Genomic DNA, 18,454 nt, shown 5'->3' with positions numbered 1-18,454 from the left:
GGAGGGAGAACCTGTGGAAAATAGTCTGAGGAAGGGCTTTGGGCGCCCCTGCCCCAGTCCCGGCCGTGCTCTGGGGGGCCCGGCCACAATCGGCACGTGGTGGAGCTAAGGATGCTTCTGGAGATCTCTGTTGAGAGAGGCAGAGGCGGGGCCGGTACCAACGGAGCTCTGCCCTCTCCCTGCAGCGACGCGGAGCCTCTGCTGATCCACAAGCTGCCGACGGCAGAGAAGGGGGCGCCCAGTGCCTCGCAGCCCACCCCGGAGCCCCGGAGCCCCACCGCCCTCAGTTCGGCCACAGCAGCCTCCGCGAGCTTGCCCGTGGTGGCCACCTCGGTCGTCCTCACGGCCACCGTCTCCGCGGTAGCGACGATGGCCGCCGCGGCTGCCGGGGAAACGATGACGAAAGACAGGTGAGATGGGGAGCCGCAGGCGGGGGGTGGGGGGCCTTGGGCCGCCATAGCTTTTCTGGGCCTCGGGTTGCCGGGCACGCGGGGAGGCCTTGGCCCCCTCAGAGGCTCCCAGCGGTGTGGGAGTGGCTCGCCCGCGGCCCCCAGCCGGCCCAAGGAGCGATTTGGGGGGGGCAGCATCCCCGGCTGGCCGGCGGCCCCTGGACCTTGCATTCTAAAAGCCGCCCCCTTCTTCCCCCCCCACCGGTGCAGGAAAGAGGAGGCGCCCCCTTCTCCGGAAGCCACGTTAAATGGCCCTGCTTGATGCTGCTGCCTCCCTCAGGCCACGTCTCCCTGAGGCCGGGCTGCTTCCACTTAGGCAAGAAAACTACCTGGTGATGCAAATGGTCTGGTTTTTTATTTTAATTTTATTTTTTAATAAATGCTGCATTGGTAAAGCTGGTGGTCAGGACCAGTGAGGCGGCGGCCACGAGGGAACCTTTCTTAGCGAACGTGGGCAAGGACGTTCGCCTTGTCTCGTGTAGCACAGGAGGTGCCCGGGAGCGAGACCAACCTGCTTCCTCTCCCCGCCACCGCCCCCGGGCCGCTCCCCGAATGCCGAGCTCTCCTCTGTCTCCTCTCTCGGCCTGGGGGGTCACTGAGCGCAAGTGCTGCCTCCGTATAGCAATAAAGCCTCATGGGAGAGGCGGAGGGAACCCGAGCTCCCCCGGGGTGGGGGCTGCAGGGAGGAAGGTAGACCATCGGGCCCTAGCCGCCCCGGGCCCCCTCCGACCACCCCCAGCCTCCCGCCCCACGCTCACCCCTCAGCAGCCGGGGAGGAGACGGCCCACAGAGGACTCGGAAACAGGACCGCCTGCCTCAGGAACAGCCCTTGCGGCCGCCAGGGAGCCGGGGGGCCGGCCTGCGTGGGCCCCGGCCCCCTGGACTTGCAGATGGGGGATCTGTGAGCAGTTTTCTGGCCTCTTGTTATTCATGGTTTTTAATGGATGCAGGAACAGCCACATTTTTGCACTTTGTATCAGCTGCGGCCTTGGGGCCCGAGGCCTGGACTCTGCCCCTCGCCCCTCCCCACCCCTGCCCCAGGCATAGGGTTCCCAAGCCAGGGGAGAGGGGGTTCCCCGGCTCCGGCCATGCTGCTTGTAGTCTGGAGGCCCGGAGGCCCAGGGTCTCAGGCTGAAGCGGATGAAACCTCCAAGAAGAAATGGAAAATGATGCACCCCAACGTAAAGCCCGCGGGAGTGACCTGCCGGTGGGAAGTTTGGGGGTCGAGTGGGCTCGGAGCTCGCTATGTCACCAGCACAACCCAGCAGCCCTGTGAGCTGACCCGGTCCCAGGAGGCGCAGAGAGGGAGTCCCAGGCCGGGCGGTTCTGGGCAGCCAGTTTAAGAAATCCGTTGGCGCGCCGGAGAGAGGGCAGAGCCGGGGAGCGCCGGGGAAGGGAAGGCTTAGCTGGAGCCGGGAGGTGGCGGGCCACCTTCCCCCCACTCACCCCGAATAAACAAGGTTGCAGCTATGAGCCTAGTGGAGCCCCCGGCCCGGGGAAGGCGGGGGAGAGCGGCAGAGACTGACCAGGACAGTGACCAGCGCCCTCGAGAGCGCCGCCGTAGACAAGACTAGCTGCCCTGGTTCTTGGAGGGGGCGGGGACTTAACCTGGGATCCAGAGCCCCGCCCACCCCCAGAGCCAGCTAGCTAGTGGCGTTAGGGGAAGGGGATGCGCCGGTGTGACCCTCGGCCACCTCCCGGGCCAGCCTCCCCTTCCCCACTGCTGCCTCTGGCCCCCTCCCCCGCCGGCCCTCGGCCAGAACCCGCGCAGGGGAGCCAGGTTCTAACCTCCCACACAGAACGTTTGTTCCCTTGGTCTTTGATTGATTTGCTGACTAGATGCCGATATCTTAAAAATCCTGGTAAACATATCACATGTATACTTTGAAACGGCCCCGAGTATAAATTGCGCGCCTGCGCTCGCTCGGCCAGGGGCGGGTGGGTCCTCTCAGAAAGGGCCAGCGGCCCTGGGCGGGTGCGCCTCGCTGGGCCTGGGGGAGGGCGGACTGGCAGGGGGCCCCTCTGACCCCCGGATCCTTGCACAAGTGTCCTAGAGCAAAAGGGTCCCTTACGGCCCCCTGGGAAGCAGAAGTGACTCTTCCTCTAACCGCCCCCAGCACAAGCCCATCCGAGGGCCCCGCCCTCCTTCCCTGGAAACCTCTGGGTCTGGGTGGGCTGCTGTGGGCATCCTTGCCCCACTAGCCTGGTCCAGGGGCACTCTCGTCCCAAAGTTGGCCTTCCCCGGAGGCCCTCCGGTGCAGATGGAGCCCCACTTGTATGTCCCGAGACTGGACCCCGTGCTCTGGGACACCTCTGCCCCACAGACCCGCTGCCATAACAGCTGCCTGGCCTTCCCACACATCTTCCCTTTCCTTTCTTTACATAATCCCTGTTCCAGCCCCACCCCCCAGGATCTCGAGCCCCTCCCTGATACAGCTCCGGGGCGGGCCAGGGTTCCGGCCTGGGTGATGGTTGCCTGTGTCACCCGGCGGCCACAGGAGCCCTCTGGGCAAGGCCGCCCCTTCCTGGAGTGAACTAGAGCCATCCCTTGAGGCACGTTCTAGAGGGGAAGACCCCAAGCCGAGCGCCCCCTCCTGTGGCAGCGGGAGCTCCCGGGCTCCTCCCAACGGGGAGGAAGCTGTCTCTGGAGGCCACAGGACCAGGGGAGACACACGGGCGGGGCCGCCCCCCCCTCCCCTCCCGGTGTGGCCAAGGGCAAGGGGCGCTCAAGAGAGCAGGAAGGCTCCTTTTTTATTAAATTCCATTAGTTCTCTCTTTATATAATCCTTTGTTCTAGACACAATACGTGGGGGGGCCCGGGGGCCGGGGCCAGACACATTTACAGACCGGGGTGAACAGAATCTACACGAGTGACAGTGGGCCGCAGTCCTGCCACAGGGTCAGGCTATTTACAGAACCCACCTCGAGGACCCGGGTGACCACCGACCCCCCCCCCCCCCCGGGAGTCTAGCTGGGGGGCAGGGAACTGTACCATGGCTGCCTCCACAGGCAGGGGAGCCTCAGTCCTGACACCAGCAATAAATTACAGTCAGGGGGGAAGGTGGGCCCAGGACAGACCCGCGGGCCTGCCCTGGGGGGCAGTGCGGGGTGGAGAGAGGCCACGCTGAGCCCCGGCCCACCCCGGGGGGCCCCGGGGCCCAGCACAGTCCGGCTCTAGGTCTTTGGGAGTGAGGGGAGGGGCTCACTGAGTAGGCCCTGCCCCAGGGTGAGGGTCAGGACATCACGGGGACCAACGCCCCCGGAGTTTATGTACAAAGTCAAGTGCTGAGGCTGGGGGTGGGTGGGGGAACGCTCTGTGGGGCCCCCCACCCCGGTGCGGAATCCCAATACTGTTGGATGCCCCGGGAGGGCAGGGCCTGTAAACAAGGGCAGACTGGATGGCCCTGCCCCCTGGGCCCCCATAGTGGTTTGTAACGACTGGAAGCTCAAGTCCAACCCTGGAGGAGCCCAGGCTGGGCCGGGGAGGGGGAGGGGGCGCGGGCGCCGGGAGCTCCGGGGTCCCCGTCTGGCTCAGGCATCCGACAGGCAGCTCTGGAGCCGATCCACCCACTGCTGGGCCAAGTGGACGTCCTGGGCGCAGAAGTTGTAAACCCGCCTCGTGGTCTTCACCTGCGTGGGGACGGTGGCTCCCGTTAGACGGGGTCCCCCCGGCCCCTCCCCCACCTCGCCCCCAGCCCCAAGCCCGGGCCCTACGTCGAAGAAGGCCTTCTCGTCCACCGTCTTGGGGGCGCCCATGGTGGGGGTCCCGGGAGTGACAGACTCCACTTCTGCCAAGTCGATGACCCCTTTGTACTCGGTGTCCACCTGGTGGTCGTAGTAGCGCAGCTGGGGAGGGGCGGGCAGAAAACGCACGTGACCGGCAGGTTCTTTGCCCCACCCCCCGGGCCTGGCCCGCCCCGCCCATCGCCCCGCCCCCTTGCCTGGTGCTTCGTCTTGTCCAACACGAACCATCGGGCCTTCCAGGGCTTCATGAAGGCCCCCTTCTTGTAGAGGGTGCCCTCGTAGGACCTAGGCCGACAGGGGAAGGCGGAGCCCGGGGTCGGTGACGGGGACCCCCACTCAGGCTCCCTGCCCAGAACAGCCTGACGGCGCCAGCACACAGCAGGCCCTGGGCCCCGAGGCAACCCCACATCCTCAGGGGGCGAGCGGCCAACAAAACGGGCCCCTCCCAGGGGTCCTAGGGGAGGGCAAAAGCCCCAGGGGCCCCTGACCCAGACCTTTATCCCAGCAGTCCTCTAACCCCATGCCCACAAAGGCCCGTGGTGTCCGTGGGGGTGCCTGTGGGGTGGCCCGTGAAGGCGAAGGCTCCCCCGATAATGCCTGTGATGGCGCGAGGAGTCTGGGAGTCTCGTCTCGTCGGTCCTCCCCAGGGTCAGGCCCCCCGCCCCCCGCACGCCCACCTGTTCTCGCTCTCAGCAGTTTGGAACTGGCTGTACAGGGTGCTGGTACTTCGGCGGGCGGCCTGCCGGCCGCTGGAGGGCGTGGAGCTGCTGCTCTGGTCGCTGTCCAGGCTGAGGCTGAGAGTGGAGCCCACGGGCCCCTCCTGCAAGTAAACCCCGAGCGAGCGGCGGTGATGGGACACGCTGGACATCAGCAGGGAGCTGGGGGTGCTCTGGGGAAGGAGAGAGAGCCGGCCTCAGGGGGGCTGCCGCCGAGCTGCCCTCCCCCCGCCCGCCCCGGCCCCTCCCCATACCCGCCCGTCCTGGCGGGCCTCGCTGCGCTGGGCGGCGGCCTTCACCCGGTCCCACGTGTCCTTCCAGCGCTCCGAGGGCCGGCCCAGCTCCGTCTCCAGCCGCTGCAGCTCCTGGGAACAGAGGTCTCAGTTGGGGGCGGGAGTGGGGAAGTAAGGGGCTTCTGTAGAAAAGCTCAGGGTCAGGAGGCGCCGGCACATCCCGGACGGCGGAAGGAGCCAAGACCAGGGTCAGGGTAAAGGCCAAGCCTCCACCCGGGCCCGGAAGGGCCCAGATAAACCAGACAGTGCAGGGGCACCTTCCGGCTCCCATGATCCTCCTCTGGGCTAAAAACTCAATCTTCTCCTTGTGTGACCTACCGAGCCTCCACCATCCTGCACCCCCAGCCCCCTGTGATGTCACCTCTCATGCTGCTAGATCTCTAGCCCCGAGCATCCTTTCTGATAAGAGGTGGGGGGTGGGGTTATGTGAGGGGCATGGGGTGTGTGAAGCGTAAGTGAGCAGGAGTCCTTTCTGGGCTAACCCCCCCTCACATTCACACACACACACGCACACACACATGCACGCCTCAAACACAACGACTTGGGAGGGCCCCAGGCGGCGGTCACTGCCGGCCGTCAGGAGAAATCGGTTAGGCCGTGGACCCCAACCCTCCACCATGCAGCGCGCTGCTCCCCGGCTGACAAACGGCCGACACCAAACCAAGAAACTCCAGAGGAGATTAGATTAGAGAAACGCCAATCAGAAGCACTCTGAGGTACCCCCCAAACCCAGCAGATTGGCTGATAAGACAGAAAAGGAAAATGACCCAATGGAGGAGGGACAGTGGGAAAAGCGGAGCATTAATGCACCGGCCGGCAGGCTTGTGAACCAGTCCCACCGTTCCTGAGGACAATCCGGAACTAGGCCCAAAGGGTCAGAATACAATATATTATTATCTAGTAAGCAATATGTTGTTATATAGTAATATATTATTATATGTTAACATTATGTTGGTATTATATATTAGTATAACATAGTATGATGTGTTAATATACTATGATCTGATATAATCTGCTATGGGATGATATAAAGGTGCCTGCAATATCAGCACTGGGTTCGGATCCCAAAGGGATCAGAGAAAAAGGGAAAGTCCCAGAGGAGTACGCGTTCGTAGAGCAGCCCTCTCTGTGGTGGCCAAGGGTGAGAAACTGAGGGACGGCCACCAGCCGGGAGTGACCGACCGAGCCGCGGCGAGGGACCGTCCTGCTTAAGGAATAAAAGGCAGGACGCTCTCAGAAAAGCCCGGGAAGACCTCCAGCGGCTGAGGACGCAAAGTGGAGTGAGCAGAGCCAGAGGACTCTGTAACGGGGACAGCGACACTGCCGATGCAGCCCCGTGAATGACCTCGCTCCTTTCGGCCACGCAAGGCTCCGAGACGAGCCTGGAGGCCCCGGGATGAAAATGGCCCCCCGCCTCAGACAGAGAGATGGGTTCCGAGTGTGCCTGAAAGGTACTTTTTTGCTTTCTTTAAGTTTCCTGCTTTTTTCTTTTTTGGCAACCTAGCTAACGTGGAAATGTTCTGCACGGCTCCACGTGGTGGGGGAAAGGCTGGAGGAAGAGAAAATTTGAAACTCAAAAATTCAAAATGAGTGTTAAAATGTTAAAAAGAAAAATATATACATATATATTAAAAAGTTTTAACACGGTACTTCACTGCAGAGGAGACTGAATCAGTAAATTCAAAATCTTATTGTTGCATCCAAAAAATCCACTTTCCAAGACCAGGATATGGAAGGCGGGGCTGCCTAACGCTTGGTCTGGAGCGCCAACAGACCGTGGGGTCGGGGGGGGACTGCAGGGTCGTTAAGGCTGTGGGAGCCAACCTTAAGAAAGGGGTCTGTCCTCGGCCCGGCTCAGGCACTCAGATCTGGACGCCGCAGATCAAGGGGATGCCGAAAGGTTCCCTCACCCTGAGCCAAAAGGTCACCCAAAGGGGCCGGGGCCACTCATTGTGAAGAGAGTGGGAAGAGCGAGGCCGGGAGCTTGGGGGGTCGGATGACATGATCCGAGGGCCCCTCTCCCCAGGAGTGCTGGCCACACGGCCTGGCCCACGGAGGCCAGGAAGGAGGTGGGGCCAGAAGCCAGGCGGGGAGCTGCAGGGGAGCCCCCGAGGAGCAGAGGAGGGTCCGGGCGGTTCCCCAGAAGGGGCAGCTCATTCTGCAGTGGGGGGGGGGGGGGTGAGATCTCATCCCCCTGTCCCTGGGGGCGCAGGCTTGGGTTCTCCCACTTCCTCTGGAGACTGAAGGGTGGAAGCAGGGAGGGAGGGCAGATGGTGCCGGGAGAAGGGGACTCCAGGCAAGAGTCCCAGCGCGCCGAGCGAGCTCTGTGCTCGTGACGCACCTCGGCGGTACAGGACATTCCCACTTGCAGATGGAGTGGGGGCCCTTTGGAACGGAACACTCATCCCCCTCTGAACTCGCCCACGGGGCACAGACGGCCTCGCCGAGCTCGGGGGAGTCTTCCCTCTCTGAAGCAGGAAGCCCCCACAAGGCTATGTGGGGAGGGGGCTCCCACGGGCACTCCATCCCCTTCCCCTCAACAGGCCATGGGCACTAAAGTCCTGCCCGGCTCCTCCCCGCCCCAGGCACACCGGCCAAGCCCCACCTGGCCAGAAAGACAAGACCCAAGTCCTGGGGGTCTCAGCTGCCCGGCCGTGGCGCGCTCCGATGGGGTCACAGCCTGGAACCTCACAGCCACCATCAGACTACCGCGAGGCTCAAGACTTTCTTCCCTTTGCCTGGCACACGCCCTCCCGGCCCGCCCCTGCTCTTCAGGCTCCTTCCGCAGCCTCCCAGAGGCACCGTCACCCGCCCCCGGGTGCCACACGGTCACACGCAGGAGGCCCGGGCCCAGGCCATCAGCCTGCCCCTCCTGAGTAGGGCCCCCTCCCCAACACAAACACATGCAAACACACATGAGCACACACTAACGTGCAGATACAAACACGCAGTGCTGACACGTGCACCCGCTCCCACACGCGCTGCCTTCCCCTCCCCTTCCCTCTGGAAGCAGCCCGCCCCACTTTCAGAGGGCTCCTCACCCTCGACACCCTCAGGCCCAGCAGAGCAAGGTGAATCCCCCTCCCACGTAGACACTGACCCAGCACCTGAAGCCCGCCCGCGCCCCCTCCTCTCTTTCTCCTCTTCCCCCTCTCCAGACCCGTCCTTCACTCCCCTGATTTGTGGGCTCCCCAGCACCTAATGAGCCACCCGTCTTCCTCCGGCGCCCCCCAGTGGTCCCCGTGGGACCCCCCCGCCCTTCGCCGCACAGCCGGGAGGACCCCGCGCTCACCTCCAGCAGGCGTGAGATGGCGTCGGGCTGAGCCCGCAGACGGCTGTCGTAGCACGGCCAGACGACGCGGCGCCTGCTCTGGGGGGCGCCGCCATCGGGCCGCTCCTCCTCCACGGGCTCGGGGGGGCCCTGAACCAGCTCCCAGTCGTAGGGGGGTCCCTCGGCCAGAGTCTCCCGGGTGTAGAAGTCCCACACCTTCAGGTTGGACACGTTGCTGTAGGGCCGCAGCACCTGCAGGGGAGGAGGAGGGGCCGTGCTGCCCGTCTGCGGGTCCCCGGGCCCCGGCCACCTGCGCCAACCCCCGAGCCCTCACCTCTGTGTCTTCTGGGGCGTACATGTAGTTGTAGAACACGGGCGTCTTCTTGCTCAGCCTCTCTACGTACTCCCACACGGACTTACACGCCTGCTGGCCCTTCCTCTCGCCCTTCTCTTCATACAGCAGGCCTAAAGGAGGGGGGAGCTCAGCCCCCGCAGCGTTGCCCCCCACTGCTGCCCCCCGGCCATCTCTGCCCCCGCGCACGGCCCCCCGCAGCCCCCACACCCAGCCACACCCAGCTCGATGCGCTCATAGTCTGAGTCCAAGAGGAAGGTCCGGAAGCGGTGAGACACGTGGTGGTAGCTGAGGAACTTGAGGTAGAACTGGCTGAACTCAAACTCCATGGGGAACTGCGAGTGCACCTGGCGGGAGGGACGCGGGTGGGGGTCACGGGCAGGGTCCCCCCCTTCCCTTCCCCCGTCCAGCGCCCCCCAGTCAGCCTCGGAAAGCCCCTACCTGGTGCACGCAATCTAGAAACTGCAGGAAGATGGGGGCGAAGCCGCTGCTCTGGCCCGCCAGCGTGTGGGCCCCCCGGTGCGTGAAGCGATGTCCGAAGGACAGCCACTCCTTCTCCACCAGGAGCCGGAAGCCCTCCAGGGTGCGGTAGTAGGGGTCCGAGAGCAGCTGCACCAGGGACACCACCTGCGCCCGCCCCCGTGTCAGCACAGGCGTGGGCACGCGCACGCACACACTCACACACACACACATGCACACACACATACACACACAGACAGACACAGACACAGACACACATGCACACACAGACACACACAGACACAGACACACATGCACACACAGACACACACACACACAGACACACATGCACACACACAGACACACACACACACAGACACAGACACACACACACACAGACACACACACACACACACACACACACACACACACACACACACACACACACAGACACGCTGCTTCAGGACCCTTTCCGCGTGCCCGCCCCCGTCCCGCTCCGCTCCGCTTCCCTCCACGCCCAGGAGTCCCTGGCCTAGGTCTGGGAGGCACCAAAGGCCAGTTCCCTCCGGTTACAGGGGCAGCTGCTGGTGGCAGAAGTGGGGGATCAAGCCCAGCCTCCCCCGGGAGGCTCCCCGGATCCCGCCCCGGAGGCCGAGAGGACCCGGGAGAACGAGCGCTGCCTTTGTGGCCCGGCTTCCAGACGCTCGGCCCGGGGCGGGAGCTGGTCGGAATCCCGGGCCCTCACCACGTGCCCCCCATGCACGCGCACACCCCCGCTCTACCTGTGTGGTGATGTCCCACCCGTCTTCCAGGCTCACAAGGACGGAGGAGCCCGAATCCAGCAGCTCCACCACCAGCACGGACACCTGAAGCAGCTTGTGAATCTGGAGAGGGGGCAGAGACGCGGCCTGCTGGCACCCCCGGGCACCCGGCCCCCCACGCCTCCCCACGCCCCTGACGCCGGCCCTGGTCCTCAGGGGAGCGGCCCCCCCACAACCACAGCCTTCCCAAGAGGGGGCGGGGGACTGGGGAAGACGGCGAGCACGGACGGCGCGCTCCCGGAGGGCAGCAGCGCCCAAGGTGCCGGGCTCCCCGTCTCTGCCCTCCCCCCCCGGAAGGCCGATCTAACCCGCGCCTCCTTGGCTCAGAAGCCGGCGCCCCCTCCCCTTCCCGATCCGGGGTTTTCTGCTGCTTCCCGGGCAGCTCCCCGAGGCGGGCTCCCCTTCCCGACCGTCCCACCTCGCTGTGGCTGCCCGGGGCGCCCCCTCCCCACCCCCGGCCACGCCAGAAGCGCAAGGGGATTCTTGAGATTTAGCCAAAGGTCTCGGCCCTCCAGCAGCAAGGGCCTCTTACTCCGGCTCCTTCACTGTGGGCAGTGAGAGCTCCAGGCCCAGGGCAGACAACGGGGCAGCTGCCAAGCCCCCCCGCCCCATCCCTGTAGGTGCCACATCCTCCCCGCCTCCATCCCACGACCGAGCCGCCCGGCTCTCCCCGGAGCCAGCGGCCACGTGTTTGCCCCCCGACTGAGGGGCTGCGAGCGCGAGCCCGCCACACGAGGGGCCCTGCCCCCACAGCACACGCGGTGCCCCACTGCTCAGTGGGGGAGGGGGGCAGACCTGGCTCAGCCACTCCGACTCCTCCAGGGAGCGCAGGTAGGAGTTGGGCTCCTCGGCGGGGCAGCCGGGCACGCAGGCCTTCAGAAGCTTCTTGAAGCTCGCCTTGACCTGCCTCACTTCAAACACCTCGATGGGCACCAGTTCCCACTGCTGGAGGGGGTCCGGCCTCACGCCCTGCGATGGGCAGAGGAGGGCCCGTGAGGGGCGGGGCCGGGAGGTCCGGCCCCGGTCCCGCCCGCCACGCCCCCCAGGGCACCTTGAGCTGGGCCTTGTCGCCGATGATGTAGAGGGCCGCCCGCTGGGGGCGCAGGAAGCCTGGTTCTGAGGGGGCCCCGTTGGGCTGGGGGGGCCCCAGCAAGTCCTTGCCCGCCAGCCTGGAGCCCACATCCACAGCCAGGCTGGACGCGCTGCTGCGGCCGCCGGCCCGAATGCTGCCCCATTTTCCTGCGGGGAGAGAGCCGGCTGAGCGGGCCGCCGGGGCCGCCGCCTCCACCACTTACCTCAGAAACGGGCGGCCGGGCCTTCCAAAGGGGCCGTCGCAGCTACAACTACGTGAATGCTGAGGGGCCCCACGGGGTTCAGAGCTGGCGCTGGGGGGGCGGGGCGCCCCCCACGAGGGCCCGCGCCTCGGTGGGGGGCAGGGACGGGTTAATGGCCTGGGGCGGTGAGGGGGACACAGGCAGAGTTAGTGCCCGGGGCTTACGGTACCTCGGGGAGCGGTCCGTCTGGTGACTGATGCTGTCGTGGGGTTGGACAGAGTGGTGACCCTGGCTCTGGGACTGGGTGCTGGGGGGGCACAGCACAAAGAGAAGACTCAGGCCCCACCCCCGAGCAGCACGGTTAGGAACACCAGCCTGGAGAGCCGGGGCGGTCCCAGGCGCCCCCCGCTCTCCTCCCCCGACCGCGCGGCACGCAGCCCGAGGAAGCCCTCGCTCCTCCCGGACGCCGTCTGGTTCCTCTGCGAAGGCCGCGGACTTGGGGCAGCCTCGACCCCTCGGTTACGTGGTAAACTTGGGGGGCAGGGGCCCTTCCTGCCGGGGCCCCGGGGGGACGAAGGCTCCACTCCAAACTTAACCGGCTGCGCCGAGGAGAGGACAGGAGGAGAGAAGTGGAAGCCGGATGGCCTGGCCCCCGACAGGGGTTCCTGGATCTCTCCAGCCCTGCCCGCTGAGTGCCCCCAATGCCGCCGCGCTGCCCGCTGGCCACGCCTCCGCTCACAGCCCCCCCTCACCCTCTGCTGGGTCCCTGGCCCTCAGGCCCACACCAGGGCCTCCCTGACAAGTGGGCTAAGGGCCACACTTCAGGCGCCCTGACGGATGGGTGCGGTCACTCCCAGACCCAGGATCCTCCGGCCCCCGAGTGAGTCCTTCTCCCTTCTTCCCTTCACCACGTCCCCCTCCCCGGGGTTAAGCCAAACAAAAGCAATCCTAACAAATACCCCTCATGCCACGGGAGCCAACCGCTAGGCAGAGAGGACCCCCAGACCCGCTCTCGCCCTGATGAGCGCCCGTGGCGCACCGGGCACGCTGCTGGGGTACAGACGGAGGGAGAGCCCGGCCCCACCCCTCGGGCCTCCTTCCTGGCCTCAGCCCCGGCCGGGCTGCTGGGTGCCGCGGCACTCACCGTGACTCGCCATGTGCGCAGACGAGAAGCCGCTCAGAGTGTTGCGCCCGGAAGCGGCGTCGGCGTGGCGGGGCATGGAGCTCACCACTGCCTGGAGGTACTTCTCCTGCTCCAGGCTGCTGGAATCCGCCTGCGACTGGCCTGGGAGGGGGAGAGCGGGCACGGGGGTCTGAGGAAAGGCCCGAGGTCCTCCCACAGGCGGGCAGGACTCTGGGCAGGGCGGGCTGGCTCGGGGTCCCCGGGAGGAGCCATGGGGGCGGGGGCACGGGAGGGGCGGAGGGCCCCGCGTCACCTGGGGAAGGGGCGTTCTGAGCCTTGAAGAGCCCCACCACTCCTTTGCCGTGCAGGCCGCCCGAGCGCAGCAGCACCGCCTTGGAACGGCTGCTTCTCCAGCACACGACAGGGAAGCGGTTCTGCCGGTAACAGCGGGAGATGCGCTGCAGGGTGTTGTCCTGGATGCTCTGGGGCACGATCAGCAGCCCGGGGTAGCTGGAGGCCGACAAGAGGCAGAGGCTCGGGGCTGCGCCTGTGCTCAGCGCGGAGGTCCGACCTCCAGGGGCTTCCCTTCGGGGGGCTCCCACGCATTTGTAGCACATTTTCCTTTCCTGTCTCTCGACCTTCCCCCACTTCTCCTTGCTCTGCCCCTGGGGCCAAGCCCCCCTGCAGCCCCTTCCAGGCTCGCCAATGCTCCCCTGTTGCCGGCTCTCCTCCTCCCCCCCTCCCGATGGCCCTTCTCTTCTCCGTGTCCTGATCTAGAAGGAGGACTCCAAGCCTGGATGTTGTCAGCAAGTTCACGGGGTGCGGCCAGAAGGCAGAAGGGCGATCGCTGCCCTTGTCCAAGCTCCAAGGCAGTCAGAATACACGGGGCTTCTGGGACTGCCTGACGGCCTGTGGCCAACCAAACCCCCCAGGTCTTTTCCCCATGACTGCCTTGGCATTCTGGTCCTAAGCTGGCCACCTGGCTTCCCAGTGATGGCCAGGGCCCTGATCCACTCCATTTCCCCCGCCACTGGCCTTATCTGGGACCCTCACCCTTTTCTCCCCAGCCCGGAAGGGGACCTAGAAGGTTGAACACTAAAGAAGCCTTCCCTTCTTCTCCTGAGCCTTTGGCCCCTGACCTGGCCCTGCTGACTCCCACCTTTGGGAGTTCAAGTCACTCAGCCGTCTGAACAGGACCTTTGACATTTCTGCCAACCCCAAAAAGCCACGGGAAGAAGACAGGGATGAGGAAGGAAAGGTGTCTTTATTAAGAACCTCTGTGGTAGGAGCCAGCAAAAAGATGGAGTGAAAGTTGGGGTCTCTCATGTGGTTAAAAGGGGAACACAATCCAGGAGAGGAAGTGTCTCAGCAAACCAGCAGCAAGCCCACCTCAGCAAATCGGGGGGAGATCCCAAGCCCCAGTGCGACACTGGCCCCCGGATGCCCCACGAGCTGCAGCCAAGTCCAGCTCAAGGACCACCAAGGCTTCAACAGAGCCCTGGGCAAACAAAGAGTCACCACAGCTAGACCACCAGGCTCAGCACGGGCTAGAGCTCAGCATCAGGTAAGGTGTCAGCCCTACCCCATCCTCTCAGGGTGGCAAGAGTCTGCTGTGCAATGTCGGGACCACACCAGGTAAACAGTCAGGGCCACGGCCTGACACGAGTAGCCTGAGACAGGGTCCCTTCCATCCAGAAAGCAGAGCTCAAATTTAAAAGAAAGGGAAAAGACCAAAAAAGATGATTAAAAAAATGGAAAAAAAAAATCTGACCATAGAAAGTTATTACAGTGACAGAGAAGGTCGAGACACAAACTCAAAAGATGACAATGTTAAAACATCTGTGGGCAAAGTCCCAAAGAAAAATGGGAAGTGGCTTCAATCCCAGAAAGAACTTGTGGAAGAGCTCCAAAAGGAGCTTAAAAATCACATAAAAAAGATTAAAAAAAAAAAAAAAACTAGGAAAAAAATGAAAGTGATACAAGATAATTATGAAATGAGTCAACAGCTTTAAAAAGTAGAACTAGCCAAACAGAAAAGGAAGTACAAAAGCTAATTGAAGAAAACAACTTTTTAAAAGTTAGAATTGGGTAGATGGAAGCCAGTGACTCGATGAGACATCAAGAATCAATCAAATTCAAAAGAATGAAAAAAATAAAAGAAAATGTAAAATATCTCACCAGAAAAACAACCAGTCTAGAAAACAGATCCAGGAGAGATAATATCAGAATCACGAACTACCCGAGAGCCAGAGTCAAAAGGAGGACCTGGACAGCATCTTTCGAGAAATTATCGAGGAAAACTGCTTGATATCCTGGAACCTGACAGCAAAATAGGCACTGAAAGAATCCACTCGTCACCTCAGATAAGAGAGCCCCAAATAAAAACTCCAAGGAACATTATACCCAAATTTCAGAACTATCAGATCAAGGAAAAACTACTAGTGGTCAGAAAGAAACAATTCATATACTGGGGAGCCACAATCAAAATTACACGGGACTTAACAGCTGTAGTGGTAAAGAATCAGAACCCATGGAACACGAAGGAGTCAAGACAAGAATCGGCTGCCCAGATAAATTAAACCTAATACTTTAAGGGGGGGGGGGGGGGAAGGTCATTCAATGACATGAAATAAAAGGATTTCAAGTTTTCATAAGCAGAAGACCAGAAGTGACTCCCCCCCCAAATTGATCTCCAATATCAACACTCAAGAGAAGCCTAAAAGGGGGAAAGGGAAAATAAAACATGAGATTTGGTGAAGCTGAACTGTACATCCTTACATGGGAAGATGATACTTGTACTTCTTGAAAATTGTACTCTAGAAGGAATATACACACAAAACAGAGAGAACAAATGACATAAAAATAATTAAGGGATGAGAAAGAAAAGTATACTGGGTGCAGAAGGAAAGAAGAAGAGTGGGGCAAATTATTTCACATGAAGAGGCGTCATGGACCTAGTAAGAGTGGAGGAATTATTAGAATGATTAGAATGAAGGAGGGTGAGTGATGAAAGTATTGCTTGAACCACACTCTCATCAGTATTGGCTCAAAGAGGAAATAATATACAGTATAATTTGAATACAGAAATCATCTTACCTAATAGGAAAGTAGGAGGGGAGAATATTAAGTAAAGAGGTGTAGGAGGGGAACTGACAGAAGAGAGAACAGACTGAGGGAGGCGGAAAACAGAAGGAAAACACTTGTCAAGAAGGGAAAGGGTGAAAGGAGAGAGAGGACAAACAGGAGGAAAAATAGGATGGAGGGAAATTCACAGTTAGTAATTAGAACTGTGAATGGGGTGACCTCTCCCATCAAACAGAAGCAGATAACAGAGTGGATCAAAAAACCCGTCAATATGCTGTTTACAAGAAACACACTTGAAGCAGAGAGATACACACAGAGTAAAGGTAAGGGGCTGGAGCAGACTGTTTTATGTTTCAGCTGAACTAAAATAAGCAGAGGTAGCGATCCTAATCTCAGACAAAACCAGCAAAACCAGACCTAATTAAAAGAGATACGGCCGGAAACTAAACAGTACCACAGACAACATACTAAACATAAATACAGCAGGTGATACAGCATCCAAATTTTTCCTTCCTTCCTTCCTTCCTTCCTTCCTTCCTTCCTTCCTTCCTTCCTTCCTTCCTTCCTTCCTCCTTCTCTCCCTTCCTTTCTTTCTTCCTTCCTTCCTCCCTTCCTTGCTCACGTAGCCAGGAAGTGTTAATGCTCTGAGGCCAGATTTGAATTTAGGTCCTCCTGAGTTCAGGGCTGGTGCTCTATCCACTGCACCACCCAACTGCCCCTAGCTTAATTTGAAAGAGAAGTTAAGTGAGTTACAGGTTCATGGCCAAACAAGTGATGAAGAGCATTACAAAATGTAAAATAGATCATTCTGAGTAAATTAAAAAGATGTTGCACAAACAAAACCAATGCAGCCGAGATTAGAAGGAAAGCAGAAAGCTGGGAAGTCATCTTTACAGTAAAGGCCTCATTTCTCAGATATATAGAGAAGAAAGTCAAATTAGAGAAATACAAAATTAAAAACTTTCAGGTACCACCTCACACCTGTTGGAGTAATGTCATCCCAAAAAAAGGAAATGATAAATACTGGAAAGGACGTGGGAAAATGGGAGACTCCCAATACAGAAGTGGAGGAGTTATAATGTGATCCAACTACTCCAGAGAGCAACTGGGACTATGCCCACATATTCTTTGATCTAGCAATACCACTGGTAGGTCTGTAGCAAAGATTTCAGAAAAACCTGGAAAGACTCGTACAAAGTGATGCAAAGTGAAATGAGCAAAACCAGGAAAACCTTGTACACAGTAAAGGCGACCCTGACTGAATGCAGATGGAAGCTTTCTTTTCTCGCTTTATTCTTTTTTGGTTTTTTTTCCTCCCTTTTGATCTGTTTCTTCTTTCACAACTGAGACTAATACAGAAATCTGTTTTACGTGAAAACAGATGTAGAAACTATATCAAAATGCCTACCACCTTCAGAAGAGGTGAAAGGAGGAAAAAGTGCAGAATTCAAAATCTTGTAAAAACCAATGCTGAAAATGGTCTTGATATGTCATTGGGGAAAAATTAAATACGCTTAACAATTTTTAAAAGAACTTTGTGATAACTGCTTTATATTATTCCTAGGGGATATTAACTCTGGGAGTGCTATTATGATGCCTATTTTACGGCTGAAGAAACTGCGGCAAACAGAGGTCAAAGATCACGCAGCCAGAAAGGCCTTACTCCCTCTCCACTGTGGTACCACAAGCCCCCTGGACAATAAACGCAAACCCCAACGACCGACCTCGGAGCCATCTGCGGCTGCCCACACAAAAGGGGCTGCTGCCACGCCAAACAGCCCAACCTCCAGACTCCGGCCAAGGAAGACTCTGCCGAGGCAGAGACCAGCCTGGCCCGGGCTAAGATGTTCGGATCCGCCCTGCTGCCGTGGCTCCTCCTGGCTACAGCGGGCGGGCCCTGCCTCTGAGCATCTCCTAGATGCCCACGAGGAGGACGACCGACCTCCCTTCCGCACGGTCCCTGAGGGACACGAGCAGCACCTAGTCTGTGGCCCGTGTGCAGAGCGGCCACGTGGGCCCCTGGTCCTCCTGCCTCTCGGGGGTGTGCCGCCCCCTCAGCTCCATCCTTCTCCCCGCTCTCACTCCCTCATCAGCACCCCAAGGGCTGGCTCCTGGCCCCTCCCATCTCCGAGCCCAAACTTCACCAGCCCCCCCCCCCTCCCCAGTCCTCAGGCTTTCTGCAGGCCTCCCCGTCCTGTGCCAAGCTTCCTTTCCAGAGCCTCGACCAGCCCCCGGCTCCCTCTCTGACTGCTCACCCCCTGGGGCTGTTTCTCTCTTGGCCCTCCTCCCCACCCACTCCCCGGTCCTGGGGAGGGGGGGTCTCACGCCACGATTCCCAAACCCAGCTTCAGGCCGATGCTGTCTCTCTCCCAGTGCCCTGAGTGCCAGCTCCCTGACTGGTTTCTTCCAGCTGTCTCACCTCCACTGAGGGATCTCTTCCCAGTCCTCCATCCCACCGCTGCCACGTTTGAGCCCCTTACCCATCTGCCTCCTCTTGGCCCAACCCGTGACACTTTCCCCAGCATTGCCCCGGAGGGGAGGAGTCGGGTCCTCCCTGGGTGACCCTGGCCCTCCCCCCCCCCCCCCACCTTGGCCCCTCTGCCCTTCCCCCCACGGAGTTCGAGAGCTCACCTGCGGCAGATGGCGTACATCCGGTTGACGGGCGTGACCCTGAAGGGCTCCGACTTGGCACGGCTCAGGCTGCTGCTGAGGGTGCCCAGACCCAGGCGCTGGTAGTCTCGGCAACAGGCCCGCTCCACCAGGCTGTTCATGGTCAGCCTATCCGAGGGCTTCAGCGCCGAGGCCGGCGTCAGGGTGCTGGGCTCCAGCTCCTCGGACACTGCGGGGCAGAGAGCGGGGTCAGCGAGG

The 18,454-nt window shown here is 60.9% G+C and overlaps 2 protein-coding genes across 7 annotated transcripts in view; one reads left to right on the top strand and one right to left on the bottom strand.

Moving 5' to 3' along the window:
• Positions 1–844, top strand: part of PPP6R2 (protein phosphatase 6 regulatory subunit 2) — a 112,832-nt gene extending 111,988 nt beyond the window's left edge. For all 3 annotated transcript variants that reach the window (XM_051962600.1, XM_051962598.1, XM_051962599.1), the window contains 2 exons: positions 186–410; positions 660–844. In XM_051962600.1, the coding sequence (XP_051818560.1) occupies positions 186–410; positions 660–711 (277 nt within the window). In that variant the 3' untranslated portion in view covers positions 712–844. The remainder of the gene's footprint in view (positions 1–185; positions 411–659) is intronic.
• Positions 797–18,454, bottom strand: part of SBF1 (SET binding factor 1) — a 35,717-nt gene continuing 18,059 nt past the window's right edge. For 2 of the 4 annotated variants that reach the window (XM_051962594.1, XM_051962596.1), the window contains 16 exons: positions 18,218–18,425; positions 12,816–13,012; positions 12,524–12,664; positions 11,609–11,686; positions 11,157–11,344; positions 10,901–11,074; positions 10,067–10,168; positions 9,267–9,452; positions 9,046–9,172; positions 8,808–8,938; positions 8,495–8,725; positions 5,164–5,274; positions 4,871–5,082; positions 4,391–4,478; positions 4,164–4,295; positions 797–4,079 (listed from right to left, as the gene is read on the bottom strand). In XM_051962594.1, the coding sequence (XP_051818554.1) occupies positions 3,981–4,079; positions 4,164–4,295; positions 4,391–4,478; positions 4,871–5,082; positions 5,164–5,274; positions 8,495–8,725; positions 8,808–8,938; positions 9,046–9,172; positions 9,267–9,452; positions 10,067–10,168; positions 10,901–11,074; positions 11,157–11,344; positions 11,609–11,686; positions 12,524–12,664; positions 12,816–13,012; positions 18,218–18,425 (2,405 nt within the window). In that variant the 3' untranslated portion in view covers positions 797–3,980. The remainder of the gene's footprint in view (positions 4,080–4,163; positions 4,296–4,390; positions 4,479–4,870; positions 5,083–5,163; positions 5,275–8,494; positions 8,726–8,807; positions 8,939–9,045; positions 9,173–9,266; positions 9,453–10,066; positions 10,169–10,900; positions 11,075–11,156; positions 11,345–11,608; positions 11,687–12,523; positions 12,665–12,815; positions 13,013–18,217; positions 18,426–18,454) is intronic. The other 2 variants (XM_051962595.1, XM_051962597.1) reach the window with 1 other exon arrangement.

Source organism: Antechinus flavipes, chromosome 5, assembly GCF_016432865.1.
Source record: "Antechinus flavipes isolate AdamAnt ecotype Samford, QLD, Australia chromosome 5, AdamAnt_v2, whole genome shotgun sequence".
Lineage (NCBI taxonomy): Eukaryota > Metazoa > Chordata > Mammalia > Dasyuromorphia > Dasyuridae > Antechinus > Antechinus flavipes.
This window is presented reverse-complemented; position numbering and strand designations above follow the sequence as displayed.